Source organism: Aythya marila (genome assembly GCF_965140915.1).
Source record: "Aythya marila genome assembly, chromosome: 1".
In the NCBI taxonomy this organism is placed as follows: domain Eukaryota; kingdom Metazoa; phylum Chordata; class Aves; order Anseriformes; family Anatidae; genus Aythya; species Aythya marila.
In genome coordinates this window covers 183,392,800-183,412,616 of record NC_139042.1, presented here as the reverse complement: position 1 = coordinate 183,412,616, position 19,817 = coordinate 183,392,800, and the positions used below count along the sequence as shown (strand labels likewise).

Genomic DNA, 19,817 nt, shown 5'->3' with positions numbered 1-19,817 from the left:
TCCAAGAAATGATGATACTGAATTTTTTGTTCTAATTAAAACAAAAATGAAAAAATTTAGATGGCGTATGCTCAATGAGGAACTTGGTATTTGGTATGACCCATATGGTATTTGGATCACTGTAGTAATTTAGGAAAAGAAGATCATGAACAAAGTGATTTCTTCATTGGTTTTCTCACTAAAGGGTATTGTTACCATTGCATTTACACACAGTCTTTCAATATTTGCTTTTATTAACAGTTGGTCTATGTGGAGCCCATTTCAGTCAGTGCGTATGCACATGCTTAATATAACATATAAACATGCACTGGACATTCAGAAGTATTTACAAATTCAGTCCAAAAATTGGATGGATATTCTGAATGTCTAATGAATTAGAGAAGAAAAACTTATGAATAAAGGTAGGTGAACCACATCAAATTTTTGGTCTATTGGGTAACAACACATCAGATGGGGCAACAGAAGCAATACCCAAAGATGCAAAACTATGAATTTCTTTACTTTCAATATCATTTTTGCAGCAGGAATATTAAAACAGTTTTAAGTTAATAGAGATCGATTAAAAAAATGCTTCCGTCACAACTCTTTGATTTATTAGAGAACGCTTTTCAAGAGCTTTAATAGCACAGCTTTAATTACAGTTTATAATGGTTTATAGTGTTTCTTTGATAAGTGACTTAAATTAGAACTTATGTATCTTTAATTGCTTGTAATGCATATGAATGTGAAAAACAATGAAGTTTTGCATGAATTAATTACATATGGTGATAGTAACATTATACGATGACAATATGTTTCAAAGTTTTGAAATACATTACACGAATCATATATTGTATGAGAGTAATTGTAAAGCTTTCACTACCACATATGAAGACTCTATATTAGCTCCCCTGTTAATCAGGAGTCTTGTCACATGTATTCATTATTACTTCCATATTTTTTTTCTTTGTAAATGGAACAAGTAAATGTATGTAGCTTCTACAAAATTAAGTTGGCATTAGTGTTGGAAAAGCTTTAAATCTACATCTATATCTGTTAAACCATATAGAATGCATTATTTTTGCACAGATTATTCACAGAACTATTTAGCATTATATCACAGCAATGAACATCCCTGTCTGCATACCAGTCCTGCTAGCTTTTGTAAATCTCCCTAGCCTCTAGGTATGAACAGTCATTCCCGGGCTTACAAAACTCATATTTAAATGCGCTTATGAAATTGGTCCCCAAGTCAGAAAAAAAGCCCCCCCTTTTTTTTTTTTTTCCCCAGGCACTTAAAATTAACATTATCTGTATGTGCTAAGAAAGATGACGTCATAGAGCCATACCTCAAATTCTTCAGAAAAACCATTACTTGCATGTAAATCTGCAACATGTTTTGGAAAATGCTTTATTGGAATTGCTCCAACATCATCTTAGGGGTGGGAAAAGACAAAAAATATATTTATGAAGAATAAAAAGCCAGAGTAACATATAAAGAAGTTCATATGTAGGCAATCCACACAACATCCTGAAATAAAATTTTTGGCATGAACTTCGGATATACAAATAAAAATAAAAACACTGTTCCATAGACATGTTCCAAAAACATGTCCCATAAAAATAAAAACACTGTTAACATTTCTAAAACCATTCTCAAACACTTAGGCATTCTCAAACACTTATGGCTATTCTGAGGGAAGATAGGGAAAATGCTCAACTAGGTCTTGCTCTGGCCTTAAGCTCCCAAAATAAAGGTGCTGATTCTGCAAATGCTGAGCTTGCCTGAAGAGCTCTTGGTTGACTGAACTTGACTGAAAAGTCAAGGGGAACTGGAAGGTTTAGCGGTTTGTTAAAAGATGTTCAAATGGAGAGGGTAGGATCAGAATTCTGGATAATTCTGGTAAAGAATGATCAGGCAGAGGAGTCTGGATGCTTCAGTGTTGCACTGGGACTCTGATACAGTACATGGACTAGCCACGTTGTCCCTAACCTACTAAATTAATGCAGCATTATGTGAGTAGTATAATTTTAACTGATGTGTTGCATATTTGCATTAGCATCCAAAGGAAACAACAACCAATTTACATTTTTTACTGAATAAATGAGTTTATCCAGCAAGAATTTTCCCCCATTCTACCCATGATTACCTATTGATATAATTTTATGTCTGATCCTGGAGTATTGACTGCAAATTCTTACGTCAGGCTTCATACTTCAAGTTATAAGTGGAAGATTTAAGATTTTCTGAATACCCACAAATGAAACATCTACATTTTCAACCAACAAATGTGACTCATGTAACTCATGGGTCCAAATACTGAGTCTGAATTTTTCATCAGATGTTTATATTCCAGTACATCTCCTTCCTACTTTATACAAATACAGAAAAACACTCATGTAGAACGTTCATTAGGGATCATGTCAAAAACCTTTGGGACCTTTAATCTATTCTTTCTAGCAAATACGCTAGGTAAACAAAGTCATCTGTTCTGTTAATTACCTGTTAAAGGACAACATTATTTTAGCTGGTTTTGGCTCTGAAGAATACCAATTTTGTTTATTTATTTATTTATTGGAATGCCTTTCATGGATTAAAAATATGTTTATTTCACAATATATAAGTTCAGCACTATTTCATACGAGAAAGAAACGTCAAAAACATTGATCAAAGACTTCATATTTACATCAACAGATGTTCAGCAGTTGGGCCACCTAATAATTTTAGCTTTCAGTTACCAATAATTTGTTGATTCGTATTGAGATCCATCTGGTCTTCTACTTACGTGAATGGATCTGCATACAAAAAGTGAATTTATCCAGTCAAGTCTAAGGGAAGCTGAACAAATGTGTTACACTATCTTCACACTTCAGAGATGAAACCTGGCATAAACTGTTTATTCTAATCATATGCAAACACAAAACCAGAAGGGAAGGTGGATAACCCTAAGAGTGAGGACAGAAAGGGAGAAAGAGATCTCAGGCTTGGTGTAAATACTATTTTATTTCCTAGCCAGTGTTAATCTCCTAATTCAATAAATTCTGACTTCAGGAGAATATTTTGTTTCTGGATAGTAGGTATCCCTTGAAGCTAACTGAATGTTGATATCAGTTCCTAATATTACTCTTTCACTCATTTGTGCTTAATAGATCCTTGGATTATACTGTGAAGTGCCAAGGCATTTTTTTCTGAATAACTGCAGATCTCCAATTTTTGCCAATGAAACTCCACAAAAGGAAAACTCAATATAAAACAAGATCTGTGGAGTGTGCTTCTGGACAAAGTTATAATAATTAAAAAAAGTCTATAAATAAGCAGTTACAAAATGCTCTTCCTTCTTTATGTTCTTTGCCAATATTATATGACAGTTAGTCTGAATTGTAAAATTACACCACTGAAACACGTGTGATAGAAAACACAAAACCTGCTCACTTGACATCTCTTGTACACAAAATAAAGTAAAAGTATTATTTTTTTTTTTTCAGTGCTGGACTTTAGAATATTTTATAGAATATTTTATGTATCTGTTAGTCACTTAAAAAAACACTTTTCTCTTTAATATTTATCGGTATTTCAGAAGTAAAATGTCCAGCATCAAAACACATATTTTAAACACTCAAATAACTGTAAGTGCAATTCTGTCTTATGACAATGGAAAACACTATCTCCCTGAGGTGAGCTGGTCAGGAAAAATTGCAAGAAAATTATACAGTTGTACTGCAATACAGTTAATGATAGAGAATAAGAGCTGAAATTTCCTGTAATGATTGCCACTTGACATTCATATATAATGACATGTTTTCTGAAATCAAGCTACATGACTGCCTATTAACCATTTAGAAAAAGGTTACCTGTCTCCTAACAACAGCAATCAATGTAAGAAGCATTTAAAGATGCCTACAATTCAGTGACAACAGAGCCTTATGTCTGGGGTTTATTTAATTAAATGTGTTTACTAGTTATCTATACAAGGGCTGATTCTCCTTCCCCTACTCATTCTGAGGGTAACCAATGCCCAACCAATGCCCTGTGTAACTGCAAAATTTACAAAAGCATTCTTTGTGGAATGAGGTATCTTTTTCTCATTTGTGAAAATGTGACTTGGGGTCTGTTGCAGAATTAACCTATTTAACTTACTTTTTATTCTACCCAGTTTGAAAGAGCAAGGAGGGCTGCACATACTCCTCTGATACCTTTGAGGAAGAGAGAAAAAAACAGCTTCTCCAAAAAACTATAGTGGATATGGAAAGATAAAATGCTGATTATATTCTGTACTTGTGTATCATTTTTGAGAGGTTCACAGAGAATTTTACTGATAGAAAACATGCCAATAAAATATATCAGAGTTAATGAAAACATTGTAATTGTTAATGAAATGCAGATACATGAGGCATACCTGGGTCACACAGGTAAAAAAGTAAAGGTGGTGTTATATACATAGGTGATCAATTAAAGGAAAACATGCAGCAGAGTGTGTTGCTGGTGTAATCCTCTGCTTTGTGACAGTAAACTAGAGCTGCTCAGTGTAGCTCAAACGGGGGTGACACTGGCTAAAAGACACAGCATCTCCCTGTGACTGCTCTGTAAGGTGAGGATACTTCTCATCTGTGCTACAGGAGAGAATATTAGTAACAGTAACCTCTGCCTCCACCAAGTGCACCTGTGTAGAAGTGGGTACAAGTGAAGAATTCATAGAGACACACACAAGGCAACACCTTTCAACAGCTAACACCAATCCACAGGGCAGTTGACAAAAAATACCTGAGACTGGGAAGACTGGAGCTGGGGGAGCAGAAATCACTCGAGGTGACGTATTATCTTCTAAATAAAAGTGAGCAGTCTGGAAACATTTCCTAGAGGAGAAGAAACATAAATAAGTATTGCAAACACAAAGCATTGCCTAAAACCTTTCAGAATTCTGGCATCATTTAGCCAAGATACAAAATCATGGTTTTGAAAAACAGTTCTCATGGAGCATCACATGTAACTGCTATAATATAAATATTCCTCCAATATACCCCAAATTATGTACACAACTTGAAGATACTTCATTAACTCAGCATAATATGTAGTTCATGCATCTTTACCTATACAAGAGGCAGAAGATAGAGCAGACATCAGACATAGTGAAAGCTGAAAGAGGAACTCCGCATCAGGAGCTACTGTAGATGCTGTACAACAACCAACAACTTCAAGTATAAAAAATGCCATTGTCTTCCTTGCTTATCCAAATTTGCACACATAATTACCATTCACTTTCATGTGATTATGCTAGCCTGAAGATGGAGCAGTGTATGAGATCAGCTCTGGTAATTCATCGATAGAGCCTACTGCAGACATGGAAATGCAGTCAGACGCAACATGATTTGTAGCAGACAAAACAGAAGCTCTGGGCTACTGTGACTGTGTTAAACAATTTTTTTCATAATGTTGTTTTCAAAACACTGAGGGACACCTTAACCAAGAAGGACTTCCTGAAGTTGACAGACAAATGCAGGGGAATTTATGACTCCAGGAGATGCTAGATTTGTTGAAAAACACTGAAGGATGAATACAAATGGAATCAACCTTTGCTATGACCCACAATGTTATTTGTATCTGTGCTGTAATCCAGATGTGAGGATAATAAGAATAGCGTCTGTTAAGAGTCCGAGCTATTCAAGGGACTGAATAACCAACTGCTGCTGTAAGCATTTCAAAGCCTCCTTAATTAAAAAATCTCCATATGATTAGACATGCTAATAACAATCTTTACTCTGGGTCACTTAATCTATTTGAAATATTAGTCAATAATCATTAAATTTAAAAAGAAATATATGCATCAGGGAAATATTAATCTCATTTTGTATTACAAGATTCTACTTTTTGAAAGCTGTTGCCTGGAGTTATTGTACGATCTTTTTCTATTTTCTGTACTCAGTGTTATTTTAAATTCTAATTTGGCATTGTCCCTGTAAATGAGTATCACTGCACTAATAAACCTCCTCATATAACTGTTATAACCACATGGAAGTTCTGAGCCTTCTTTGAGTAATAAATATGTGGATGCTGTCATTCTTTCTAGAACCATTCATGTAGATCATAAAGGCTTTGGTAAGCTTATTTCAACTAAACCTCTGGGAAACACGCACATACTCATGGAATGTACTGGGAATTTTCTGTCTTTGTGTACAATACAGATTTTATTAAAACACAAGAAAAAAGTAGAGAGCTACATCAAAAAGAAAATCATGGCATGCTAAATAGTTCACACGACAATTAAATTTGGAGTCCAACTAGAATCCCCTAAAAGTAGTTTGTGATGGTCACAGAAGGGCTTGTGATTTTCTGTGTACTTAGCTTTACTTAGAAATGTCAGTTTTGGCTGTAAATCAAGAATATATTCAGGATATGCTTGGGAACACCTTTCTAATTATTAAACAGGATCTTATATTTGCAACCCATGGAGCTAGTGGCTGCTGAGGTGAGAGAGACTCTCAATGCTAGCATAGTACTTAAGAGTTAGTCTCAGACCTGTGTGTAAAATCACTGTGGGAGGCAGGAATACCAAAGTACTTCAAGTCACTAAACACTTTTGGAAATCTGGTACTGTCTGCTGGGCACTGAGAGTCTTGGTGTTCTATGTTTATTAAAAACAGCATCAACCAAACAAACATTCCAACCAGCTAAAGTACTAAAACCAAGAAAATGTTCTCTCCCCTATGCTTACAGCTTATGAACAATGATCATACATGAACTTTATGGAACAATGCTGAAGATATTTGGCATCTCTTTGCCTGAGAAATGATTGAACTAAACAGAATTTAATTAGTGTAATGGTTTTCACATCTAAAGTAGTGATTTAAATGTCCTCATAATATGCTATCCATTCACTATCCTTCACTGAGCCACTGTATCTTTAATCTTTAACAAGTTAATTGTGGCTGAAAATAAATTACACCCTTAGCACATTTGGGAGACAAATTCATAGCAGTTGACTTAACCTGCAATAAGACTCATAAATAGGCGCTCCATCTGCTTCTGCATCAGCAGTGAAAGCCTTCATGACTAAACCTAATGTTAATAACCATGTCTCGTTAATTATTACTTGTTGTTAATGAAAAAAGTGATGACTATTTCAAACTTCCAGACAAAGGTCCCATCACTCAATGCTAACCTGATTATTTAATTTACACCTTTCATCACAGCATTTAGATCTTCAACCTAAAACTGTAATTTGTAATTTAGACACTGCACTTCTTAGAACACACACTTTATATCTGAGATAGTGCTAAAACATTGAATTAATTAGAGTGTCTGTATCTGTACAGGAAGCCATGAAGCAGCAGCTCTTTGGTTTAACATGAGAGATGCTAGATCTGAGTGAACGTTTCAGTGTGAACTGCCTGGGAGAAGACTGCACCTCAGACTGCAGAGGACTTAATTTTTCTGGCACGTGGGCTTCTGGACTTCACCCCTGGACAGAGAGGGTGTGTAGGGTGCTCACTGCTTGTTTAGGCTGAGGAAGGAGCTGAACTTCCAAAGAAAGTGGCATCTGGGACTGGATGGGTATACCCATTGTTCACCCAAAACGGTCTTACAGGCATGGTTACTTCTTTCTCTGAGAATGTCAGGGCTTTTTGTTCTCACAGGGCATCTGGCAATGGGTATTCTCAAATACTTATTAGAATTTATTTTTAAATGGTTCTAATTGTTTGAATCCAAAAGTGGATCCAAAGGATATTTAAATGGATTCTTAGCGAATTCAATGATTCCAGTGATCCCATTTTTAAATGGGTCCAATTCATTTTAAAGTCTTGTCAGCTGAAATTTTATTTTTCAGATTATATTAACTCTTTTATTTATGGTTTGATGTTACATAGTTGATCATCCATTCTCTTTCATGGATGGGTGAAGGTGACCTTTATAAGTTTAAATCTGTTTTTAATGTGTTTCCACATATGCAAGTTTAATTATCCCTACAGAGGATACTACTATCCCTATAGAGGATATTACTATCCCTACTCTTTTTCCATAGCTGAACACAGGATTCAAGGCATCAGTTCAAATCATAGAGAAGAAAATGGACATTCTTTGGTAGCTGTGTTTCAGAGATACAGGATAGAAGAGGAAAGTTAAAATTTAAATGATTGCTCAGGAAGTTGCATGTCATTGGGCTGGCAATTTCTGAAGCACTGCTGTCATGCAGCTTCTAGGAGGCTTCATGACAGCCAGCTGATATTCAGTATTTCTAAAGATAAAAATGTAGCTGGAACTGCATTAGCAGTTCGCTGTTCACATTATTAGAGCTAGTCTCTTACTGAGATTCATATGTGTTTGTTGAAAAAGAATATTGAATGGTACAATTCCCACTGACAACTATTACCATTTTACTGTTTTCTAAGCTCTTCTTATGTTAACCATTATAAAAACTGATTTGCACAAATAGACTGACATTTTTTCCTATAAATCATTTAATCAGGTTCATTTTCATCGATCAATACTATGAACTGTTCCAAAAGAGTACATATACACATAAATTTCCAGTATATGTCAGCACAGAGAAACTTTCAGTTTGAGTCACCTTAATAGATAAGGTTAATTCAACAAAATGGGAATGATAAAGCTATCCAGAAATGAGGAAAACAGAGTGTGGAGATTCAAATATCGCTGCTGCATAGTGTGCAAGGGCTCAATCAAGTAGATAGATACCAAGAGGGATATATAGACTTTAGGTTTGGGTGGAAAATTCTCTCCAGTTATAAAAAAAAGTGACCTGGAAGAGAAGGCCATTAAATAGGTAAAAGATTCTCCTTATTTATTCCACTGTAATCTTAATCATTCTGGAGAAATTAAAGGAAAATGACATTGCTTGGAAATTGCATGAATTATAAAAGGTTTGATGCAGAATGCTATAGTAATTCAAAACTATGCATTTTCCTACTGGCAATTAGATATTCTTTAGACAATGCTATCATTAAAGTTTTTATCCCTGCCAGAGAGATGAGTATTTTATCACAGAAAGATTGAAATTCTGCCTAATGAGATAGTGAAGAGATTGGGGAATTTCCTCAAGTGCTGATTAACAATTTCATGTAAAAACCAAAAACAACAAATAAAACAAAACCCAAACAACAGATGGTACAGAATTATTTTACTGATACATGTCATTTGAGTGAAGAACAAAATAATTTTGCCTTTTTTTTTTTTTTTGTTTAACCTTGAAAAGCTGGAATTTGATGCTCTTGGTAGGCTCTATTTGCTTTTTATTTTTATTTTTTTTAAAGATTATACCGTCTGTACATGCAAATCAGGAGCTAATGGTGACACTATTCAATCAAATATCCATCCAGGTTATAACATTTTTTTTTTTTTTTTTTTTTTTCTTCAGAACACTTTTGCCAAAGGAATATAGAATATATTCTTGCAAACCTAAACTTTTTTATTAACTTTATTGGCCCATATAAAAGAGAAATAAGTAAAAAATACACTATCAAAAGAAATACTGACCGCTTACATAAATTATTTCAAAATCAGCTAAGCCTAACCATAAAAATGTTTATAGCTACATAGCAATAAAGTTAAAGTTATAATTTGATTTTTCACAGACTTTAAAAAGAGTTGAGGGTCTTGTCACCTTTGAAAGAGGGCCACAAAATCCTACCCACAATACGTACTGTTTGTGTTCCATTCCTCTGAAACAAGAAACATGTTACTAGTGTTATCATAAAGCCCAAGAAAATTTTCTCAAGGATTAACAAAAAAAGAGCTCCATATTTTATTTTGTAGTACACAAGAAATACAGGAAAGATTAAATTCAGCTTCATGAAGATATTACTGCTAACGGGATTTTTGCTTTATTTTGAAAGACCTATGTTACAGAATTGTTCATTCCCAGAGAAAGAATACAAAATGAACACAATGTTATTTGACAAAAACAAGCCTGTAACACATGTAGGATTACTAAAACTGCACTGTACAATCTGGGTCTTAAAATGGATGGTGTTCCCTGGCAAATTGAACAGATTTGAAATAATATTTAGGTTCAAGGTTGAATCCATTTGGAAGATGAGTATAAATGTTCATGTTGTGTAACATGAAAGATAGGAAAAGGTTCTCAATATGAAAGTAGTTAGCTGGAAATCCTGTGATGGAGAATGTAATTATCCAACTAGACATAAACCAAGAAATGAGTTGTGCAATTCTTCCTGTAATTAACTGTTTCTTTGAAAAGAAGAATAAATCTTTCTGACATTCACTCTTTAAAAGTGTCTTTAAGGCTGGCTGTCTTGTTACCATGTTTTCCTGGAATGAAGGAAGTTCCAACTCAATTTTTTAAGCCTAGTTCATTGAGGGTGGATGTATTCTGTCCACATGTGGGATATGGGCTGCTGGACATATAGAAAACCAGAGTCAGGATGAGAAGCAAAGTCAGCGAGCACAATCCTGACACCATAGCTTAATGGTTACAGTAGTAAGGAGCTGAGAGAGGGCAGTCCTGATTCTTGTTCCTGGTTCTTCACCACTTTTATATGTTTTAGATTAAGCAGGACTGGGTAGCAGAAAGAAAAAGAAGAAACAAACTCTGGAATCTTTTATGAGATGTTTGATCCTACCTCCCCCCTTGTTTGTACAGCTCCTGGAAGATCAAGGTCCTGTTCCTTGCTGCTAGATTATGTGTTAGTACTACGCAAGCAGTGAAGGGATCTGGTCCCTAGCAATCACAAAACAGTAGGAGTCTCCAAGACAGGAAGTTTTTGTAACTTATGTATATCCCTTCTTGCCCATGACATTTCCTTCTTGGCAAGCCACACTCTCAGGAAAGGGTTAGGGTTGTACATGGATTTTGAAAGCCCGTGAAAGCTTAAACAGCCCTCCCTGTCCCTAGGAAGAATCTCTGGCTTTATCTGCAGCCAACGAAGAAGAGTCAAAAGTTTGAGCATTGCCACATACTGTCACATTGCTAACAAGATTCCTCGTATGCTTGTAGCTTAGGCCACCTTGCACTATTGCACACAATGCTTGACTCAGAGACAGGTTAGGCCCAGGGACCATCCCTGGTACGTGATCTGAATGCATCCACCTCATTTTTCCCCCAGTGAAAGAAGAGACTTTGGCTGTACCGAAGTGACCTGTGCCATGCCAGTTGGCCACAGGACTGGAGAAAAATTCTGGTCCACCTTGTTTCACAGAATAGACACAGTCTTTTGCCCTCAGTGGTTATCTATTCTGGATTTCTTGTATATCTATCACTTTTCTTTAGCCTATCTGTTTTTTTCTTATTATCAATTTATCAAGTCACAGAGAAACATATCAATGAGGGAACCTGAGCAAATGTGCACATAGGAAACATCTTTAATTACTGAACATGATATAAGCTACCCAGGAAATGATTTTAAAATATTTACAAGCTATCCCATTTCTATCTTGCATACAATGCCAGCTACAGTATGCTCCTACATTCCTTCAGTCCTTTATCAATTACTTATTCATATGGTCCTGTTGAGGACCATAAATTCTTGTCTTAAATTGATAACTACCAATTGATAACTACCTTTTTTTTTTTTTTTTTTTTTTTTTTTTAACAGTTATACAATTGGGAAATTGGGAACATAGGAAACAAACCCATATCATGCTCTTTATTTTTCTTCTTCCTCCTGTTCTTCTCAGTGCTCTGTTAACTCAGTTGGTTTCCAGGCATTAATAATCAAAGTAATTGTTAACTAAAATCTCTCAAAATGAAAATAAAGTATTTGCAATGGTTTAACACTCTGAAACCAGAAAGAATTGTAACTGAGCATTTTGGAAAGAAATCACCTTGTTACTTTATGTCACTGCAGCTCTATTCATTGCTCACTTTGGGAGTAATACAAAGACGCAGAGAGACAAGATCCAGTCTCCCTCCAGTAAAGCAGCTCAGTAACATCAATTGCAGTTTTCAAATCAGAGCTCTTTAGAACTGGAAAAAAAGTAAAACAACAAAACAACAACAACCAACAACTTACCTCCAGTATATGAGAATACCCACAAGAATCACTAGACAGATAAAAGTCAGGGCTGATACGACCACAAGTGGTATAACTGTCTTCTTCTCTGATTCCAGACTCTCAGCTAGACCGATACGAGACTCATGGCTACTATTACTTGCCTCTGCAGTCAGAGAAAATTGAAACAGTTCATGTTTAAATTATGAAAAACGTACAGCATGAGTGAATGTGTCTTATAATGAGCCTACTTATTATCACTTACCTTTTTTAATTTTTTTATTTTTATTTATTTATTTTTACTATGCACCGCTGATAATGTATACATTTGCAAACCAGCTTACAGAAAATAAGCAGACAGAGGGCAAAGCAAAGTGTTCAAGCTTTTGTGACTCAGCCTTCCAGCAGTGGAGACTTCTCTTTGTAAAAATAGCAGATGGTTGTTAAAATATAGGAGAAGAAAGTTTTTTATTTTCATCTGTTTATTAGCTGAAAGTCAAATGAGTTAAGGGATCTGAATATATAAAGAACACTTTGGTATTAATCTGTTACTCATGTATTGCAAATCATTTCTCTTTGACTAATAATGAAATGTGATTTTTTATTTTTATTTTTTACAATAGAAAATCTCTACATGATTTCTTTATTGCACTTAAGACTCCTGTATTTTAATACGATGTCCATTTAGTAACCTGCCTTATAGACACATTAAAAAAATCCTACTTCCTTTGAATTCAATTGCAGTATTCTTCTACTGCAACAAGAATTAAATTTCCTACCTCCATCTTTACAGGGAATCCAATTATTGTTTAGATATTGTCTAGATTTCATGTATCTGTCAGTCTTGTAAAGTTGGAAGACCAAAATATTTGGACAATGAATCTGCATTGAGGTTAAAATTATGTATTTTATAAGCTAATTAAAATAAGAGACCATAAAGGTGGATGAGACCAATCCTGTAGGCTTTACTATGGTCATCCCTTTATAAGTAAGCACTTAATTTAGACAGAAAATAACCGATTCTTTTAAATCTGTGCAGCTTACTGTGATCTGTGATGATTATGTGAGTTAAAACACAGAAATAATGGCTTTCATGCTTTTTAGAATTAAACTAATTTTCTAGATTTTCTAAGACAATTACAAGTTTTCTGCTTTAGTGAGCAGTCCTAATACAGAGAATGTTCTGTATGGGAGTAGAATTTTGCTGTCTACAAATCAGCTGCCCTCTACTGGGATTTCAAGACCAATTCTATGTGAATGCAAAACTTTCAAGCAAAGGGGAGAAGAGAATGGAGTTAGATATGAAAAAAATACCGACAAAAAAGCCTATGTCCTAAAGAGGATGTCAAAAAACAGCTTCACACAGTCCAAATTTCCAGGCAGCACTTGGCTTGTGTTTTCTTGAGTTTTATAGCTTTCTATACAAAGATGTCTAGGCTTCAATCTTGCAGGTATCTCCTTGGTTTTAGTTCAAAGTGCTCAAACGTTTAAATTATTCACTACTTTTTAAATCCTCAATGTGTAAAGTGATTGCAGGCAAAAGTTGCTTCTGAAAGTTTGTCCTCCAGTTTCTGCTGAGTAGACTAAAATCAGTATTTTCTATTGATTTCAGTGGAAACTAAATATATGTATGAGAGATCAGGATACAACCCCTCTGAAGCATTCACACTTGCTTATCCCATTCTGGAGTAATTCATAGGGTGAGACCCAGCCTCATCTGTGTGAGGGCAGGGTTCCTTCAAACTGCATGACAAAATCTGTCCTCCTATGTGGAATTCCTATTCTCCTATGTGGAATGAAGAGTGGCAATTTCCTGCAACAAGGAGCTTCTTGCCCATTTGGCCATCACTCCAATGATGGTGGCTGAAAAGGCAGTCTCGTCTGTAGCAGATTTCTTGCTCCCTAATATGCTCCCAACATACTTGGATTATACACATTATTCTTCAAATTAATTAATCTTATGTTTTTTCAATTGATGTTGAAAAGTTTAGAAAGCCACAGTGGTCTCATGGAGAAAGTCCTAGTTCTGAAGAAGTGTGAATAAAAGTCAACTACAGAGTGGGAAAAATTTAAATGACAGTTTTGCTGTAATAATCAAAACAAGATAATTCATTATTTTTTGCTGAATTCACTGTAATGTGTACAAAACCTCTCAGGTATATTTGATTTACTAGAGACCATGTTAGACATGCACACATTTATTTTTCAGGTTTGAAAAGACTATACTGGCATAATTTGTTAGAAAAAAATATGTACATGAAAAAATACTGTATGGTATCTTTCAATAATATCTAGAAAACAAAATTTAAGGCTATTGTGCTACTATTCTATTCTTATGTAGTCTTTTTTTCATTACTCTTAGTAATAGTTCAAGCTCATTGTTAATTAGCAATGACACCCATTACGTAAACTATAAATCTCCTATGGTAACATTCATTTGTATTTGCAATAGAGCTTTTGAAATATTAATGTTCTTTTGCTGATATAATAAAAAAAAAGTATTTGATCCGTGTGGTAACCACTTACCTACTGAATGACACCTTCCACTTATTGATTCAGTTTTATGATGCCTACCTTGTTAGGACTAATAATAATTTCAGCATATTTTTAATGTTATTTCATTTTTTTTTCTTACTTTCTCTTTTTCATATTATATTAGCCCCAACTATACAGAGTGTCAATTTACCACCTTTTTGTATTAGTATTCTCGTGTTCATGAGTAGTATCATCTCATGATTTTGCTGCGTATTTGTAGGACTGGGCCTAAAATTTCATATGCTTTGCAGAGCCCGTTTCTTGGTGGATTTAGCTGGATGATACTGCCCTCTACAGATGCTATGAATGCTTATGCTACGAATGCTTAAGCTCAATTTATTTAATTTATTTTCTAAAATAAAAGTTCTTTTTTTTTTTTTTTTTTCCTCCTCCTTCCCCCCCTCAAATCATAGACATTTTTTTTTCTGATTTTACTCTCACATTTTCAGCACTCTAACAAGGGGCAATACAAATTATGTGTCTGAATAGATCAAGTTTTCAACAACACATTTTTAAGAATACAGGAAATGCTTTGTATTCATGCAGTTCTTATCTATGTGAGGTGTAGTTTTGCCTTCTGATCTTATCAGACACAGTTCACAAAAACTCGCACTGACTTCAGTTAGGAACTCCTAATTAGGAAAATAACACTAAATGTATAAAAAAAAAAGTACAGAAGAACCTGTCTCTATTGTTTTGAAATTGCACAAAACTGACACAAAAAGTCTGAATCTTACTGAAATTTGAAGTTGGCATATGCAGAATAAAAATGAATGTTTTTGAGTTAAGATCTATCAGAATCATACTGAAACATATTCTTCCTTGTTCAATACACCTTTGAAAATAAAAAATAAAACACAAGGACAAAAATGTGCTGTCATAATTTAAAAACAGAACCTCAGAGATAAGTTTCTTCTGGGAAAGGTATTGTTTCCTCTTTTTTTATGGGCAGCACTTGTCTTTGTATAAGAAACTTACATTCCTTTACTACCTTAAAACTAAAATTAAATCATTAACATTGAAACAAATTTGTTTTTTAAGTGCATCACCCAACTGCTGCTGATGGTACACGTCTATTCAAAAGCAGAACAGGAATCTCCCTTCTGAAGAGTAGTTCAGTTGCTGTTTTAAGTAGCCAGAAATAGCACTTGCTAGCTAGCCAGCTCAGCATGCACCCCCTGTTCCCCAGTTCTTCCTTAATCACACCCATGGGCCCTGTTCTCCTTTTATTATATGTATTTCTCATTCTCTACAGCACAAAAGTATCCCCTTGCAGCTTTCCATGGTATGCATTACTTATCCATAACTAACCTGCCTCAGAGATGTTGAATACTGATGAGTGATCACTAGTTACAGATGAGGCTGATGACTGTGATGATCCAGGAGTTAATTCTGAGTTACCTGCTTCAACTGCCCCTTCCGTTTCTCTCTCATTAAGGTCAGGAAAACTGAAATCTGTTGATGTTTCATTATCATTAAGGCTATCTGAGGTACCTTGGCCAGAACCACTTTCTTCATCACTTGTAAAAACAGCCCAAGACTTAGACTCTGATGTGTTTTGCAATGGGATACTAGCAGTTTGAATACTCTTCTCCAAAACTGTAGGGTTGTTGTGCTTCTTGGATATCACACTTGCTGGCAAAGTTGGTACAGATGTGTAATTATGTCTGTCCGTGGCATGGTTTATATGACTGTCTGATGCAGCAGTTGAAATTTTCTCTTCTTCTTCAGGTTTCTCAGAATGCGAGCTTATAATTTGGTTGCTCTGGTCCTTGTTATTGTTTACCTCTCCATTTTGTTCCTCTACTACCATATCCTGAGCTTCTCTATGGGAAGTGCATGATATACAGTTACTTATGGGAAAGCCATCATCATATTCATCGTAGTCATCCTCAACTACAGAAGGCCACATATCGGTACTGGACGTGATACTGGGAGACAACCCAGATGATTCTCTAGAAGGAACCAGCAACTTATTCAAAGTTACAGGGTTCTCACTTTTGGGAGGAACAGCCATAACAGAAATATGTACATTTGGTAAAGGAAAGGTGTGATGAACAGACACATCAGAATCAGAAACCACTGCAGGCATTTGAACAGGATCAAAACCAAGTGAAGAACTTGAAGAGACACTGGCAGCCTCACTTTGTTCAAAAATACTTGAAGAGACATGACTGTCTGGAGGAGTAGCTACATTTGGTAATGTATCAGCAGTTAGGAAAGGAGTTGTTACTGCATTTGCTGCTTGGGGGGGAAAGGCATTTTCTAAACTGGTCAGCTGGAACGAAACATCACTACTGTACAATGAAGGCATAACCTGCTGAACATCTTCACTGTTAAACAAGCTGGATGGAACATATTCCTCACTTGCATAAGATAAACTTTGAAGTGATGCTGTGGGCTTACTAAAAGTGTTGGACAACATATCAGCAACAGAAGGTGCAGATGTAGAAGGCAACATAGTTTCATTTGTAGCAGAACCTGGTGCCATTTGATGCAATATTTGGTCAAATGTAGAACTATCTTTATAAACCCTGGAGCTTTCAGCCAATATCGGATCACTAGGCACAACTGCAGCTGTGTTAAACAGAGTGCCATCGCCAGAAGTTTGGAAGGAGGATTTCAGTAAAGCTTCATTATTTAATGCAGCTGAGGCCTCATAAAAGTACGGCTGAGTTGAGGATAACATTTTGCTATAAGCATGGGCAGAGATAGCTTGTTCTGAGATTGCACTAAGCATAGGTTTAAGCAAAGTGTCATCAGAGGCTGAAGATGTAACATGCAAAGGCTGAACAGAAAGGTGATTTTCTGTAAGTTTACTAATATCGTGATCAAATACCTTAGTAGTGGGAATAGCAAAAGAGACTGGAAGGATTCCCTTTGTGCTAGAAACAGGAAGTGGACTTTCTTGCAGAGACGTATTCTGCTTAATTATACCATTATTAAAAACAGATGTAGAAGGTTCAGGTATCACTTTACTTTCAGCATTGGAAGCCATTTCTCTTAAAGAAGAAGAAATTTGCAGTTCTTTCTCATCTCCATACACAACATCACCTTTTTGAAGCATCTTATTAACATCACTAAACCCAGATGATTCATATGTAATTTCATCTACAGAATCAGAGGAAGAAACGTTAAGTATGGTCAAAGTGTCTGTATCAGGCAAAAGGGACTCACTACCAGAGTATGCTTCAGACCAATCCAGATCACTAGACAGAGAGCGCGTAGGCTGCAGCAAAGTATCAGCTTGTGATATTACAGAGGAAGGTTTATGCACCAGTACATTGTTATAGCTGCTAAATAAATGATCCTGACGAAATATGTCAACAGAATCATGCACAAATTCTGCAGAGTCATAAGAAACAGTAAAGCTTTGGAGGGAGCCCACATTACTAGACAAAGCATAAGGAAGTTCAGACATTGTAGATAGTACATGCACATTTAAATCACTGCTGGATGGTTCGACTTCAGAAAATATGTGAGTTCTATTATGACCAAATATCAGTGTCTCTGAAGCAGCATGAGTAGTCTGATGTGACACCACATCAGAATATTGAGCAAGGCTTGGCCGCATTAATGTATCACCCTCTGCCAATGTCAAAGAAGCATGCAGGGACACCTTATCACTTGCAACGGCTGGAGTAGCACTTTGTGGAAACATTCGAGAAACTGTGTACAGACGGTGAAACATTTTACTACTGGAGGAAGCAGAGGAAAATGTAAGCAAAGGTACATCATCATAGGAAGACAGGGTGGGTTCAAATGACACATCAACACTGGGAAATACAGGTGTAGCATGCAAGGTCACATCACTATCTGATGTAGCAGGGGTAGTGTCGAGCATCTGAGAGTCAAACAATAAAGGGGTGACTAGAGGAAACACTTCACTACTGTAGGAAGGTTGAAGAGGTATCTCACCATTATAGACTGGCTGAGTTGTCTGAGAGAGTACCTCACTGGCAGCAGAAGCAGAACCATATTCTCCAGAGCTTGAAGAGACAGAGTGAGGTGATAATTCAGCAGAGGAGAAAGCAAAGGTAGGATAATGTGGCAATTCTAAATCCGCATCTGAAGTGTCTTGTGAAATCACTGGGCTGCTTGAATAGGGCACTGTAGCTGGCTTTAATTCCTCTACATAAGCCTCAGTGTAACTGGTCTGAGACAATTGCCTGCTATCCGATGTACCAACAGACTGAGTTGTTAGATCTGTAGTGTTATGAAACCACATATTTCCATCAGCAGCAGATGTATGCTTTGGAGGTTCATCAGAGCTTGAGGATGCTACACTTCCTGAAATGTATTTAATGGAGCCCTGGGAAAGAACATCCTGCATGCTTATATCTGGGCTTCCTGAAGGAAGGATGTCTTCTTGGGAAGTCTCCTCTCTAACCGGCTGTGCTGAAGAAGTGGTAAGAATGGAATTCCAAAAGTCATCAGATTCCTGATCATGTTTAAAAGGAGGCAATAAGAAATCTTCATTGCTATGGCCAGTAGTTGTTATTCTGGTTGGTTCAGTGCCTGAAGAAAGGTATATGTATTCTTCTTCTATGCCTTTGGTGGAGTCAATGAGTTGAGGAGGAACTCCAGTAATTGTTCGGGATTCCAAAAAAGGATCTTCCTCTTCTTCAGAAATTTCACTAACAGGTGGAGAAGTAGGATAATAAACTGCTTTGAAAACATCATCCTTACCATTCAATTCTTCTTCTTTTGTTAAGTATCTATTTCTTTTAGCATCATTAGGTTTAGTTCCCATGTTTTCTTGACTGTAGCTGGATGTAGTCACCTGGAAATCTTTCCTCCTTATTTGGTTTATTGCACTGTCAGTGCTAGGAATCATTGCAATTTCTTCATCCACCTCTGTTTCCTTTTCATCAACTTCATCCTTTGAAAAAATATCATAGCCGAAGACAATTAAGTGTTTATAGACACTGTACACAAACAAAAGCCAAAACTTCAATAATATATTTCTCTGGCTCCATAAAAACAAGAGGTGCAAGACAACTGACAACCTTTCAGAAGATTGCTGATCTTAAAACAAAACATATAGTTGTAAGATTAGGTATCCTCTTCACTTGAGAATATTATTTATTTGAAAGACAAATAAAAAAATCCTGCGCACATCTTCTGACATGATGTGTTACTTTTATTCTGAGAGATAAAAAACACTTATTTATTTATATTTATTACTCAGAAAGTTCTACACCTTTCTAATAAAATGCAATTGTACATGCAGTACACATTAATGAAAAAGGATTTTGCTATCAGAATATCCTGGAGATTTGCATTAATATTCTATTTATTGATTAAACTGTCCTAATAACAGAATATCATCATAGTTT

The 19,817-nt window shown here is 35.7% G+C and overlaps 1 protein-coding gene across 1 annotated transcript in view; it reads right to left on the bottom strand.

Annotated features, from left to right (window-relative positions):
- The window catches only part of PTPRZ1 (protein tyrosine phosphatase receptor type Z1), a 140,499-nt gene that overhangs the window by 18,025 nt on the left and 102,657 nt on the right, over positions 1-19,817 (bottom strand). The window contains exons 12-15 of the mRNA XM_082764201.1: positions 15,790-19,360; positions 11,965-12,109; positions 4,742-4,833; positions 1,329-1,414 (exon numbers count right to left, since the gene is read on the bottom strand). Coding sequence (XP_082620327.1) covers positions 1,329-1,414; positions 4,742-4,833; positions 11,965-12,109; positions 15,790-19,360 — 3,894 coding nt within the window. The remainder of the gene's footprint in view (positions 1-1,328; positions 1,415-4,741; positions 4,834-11,964; positions 12,110-15,789; positions 19,361-19,817) is intronic.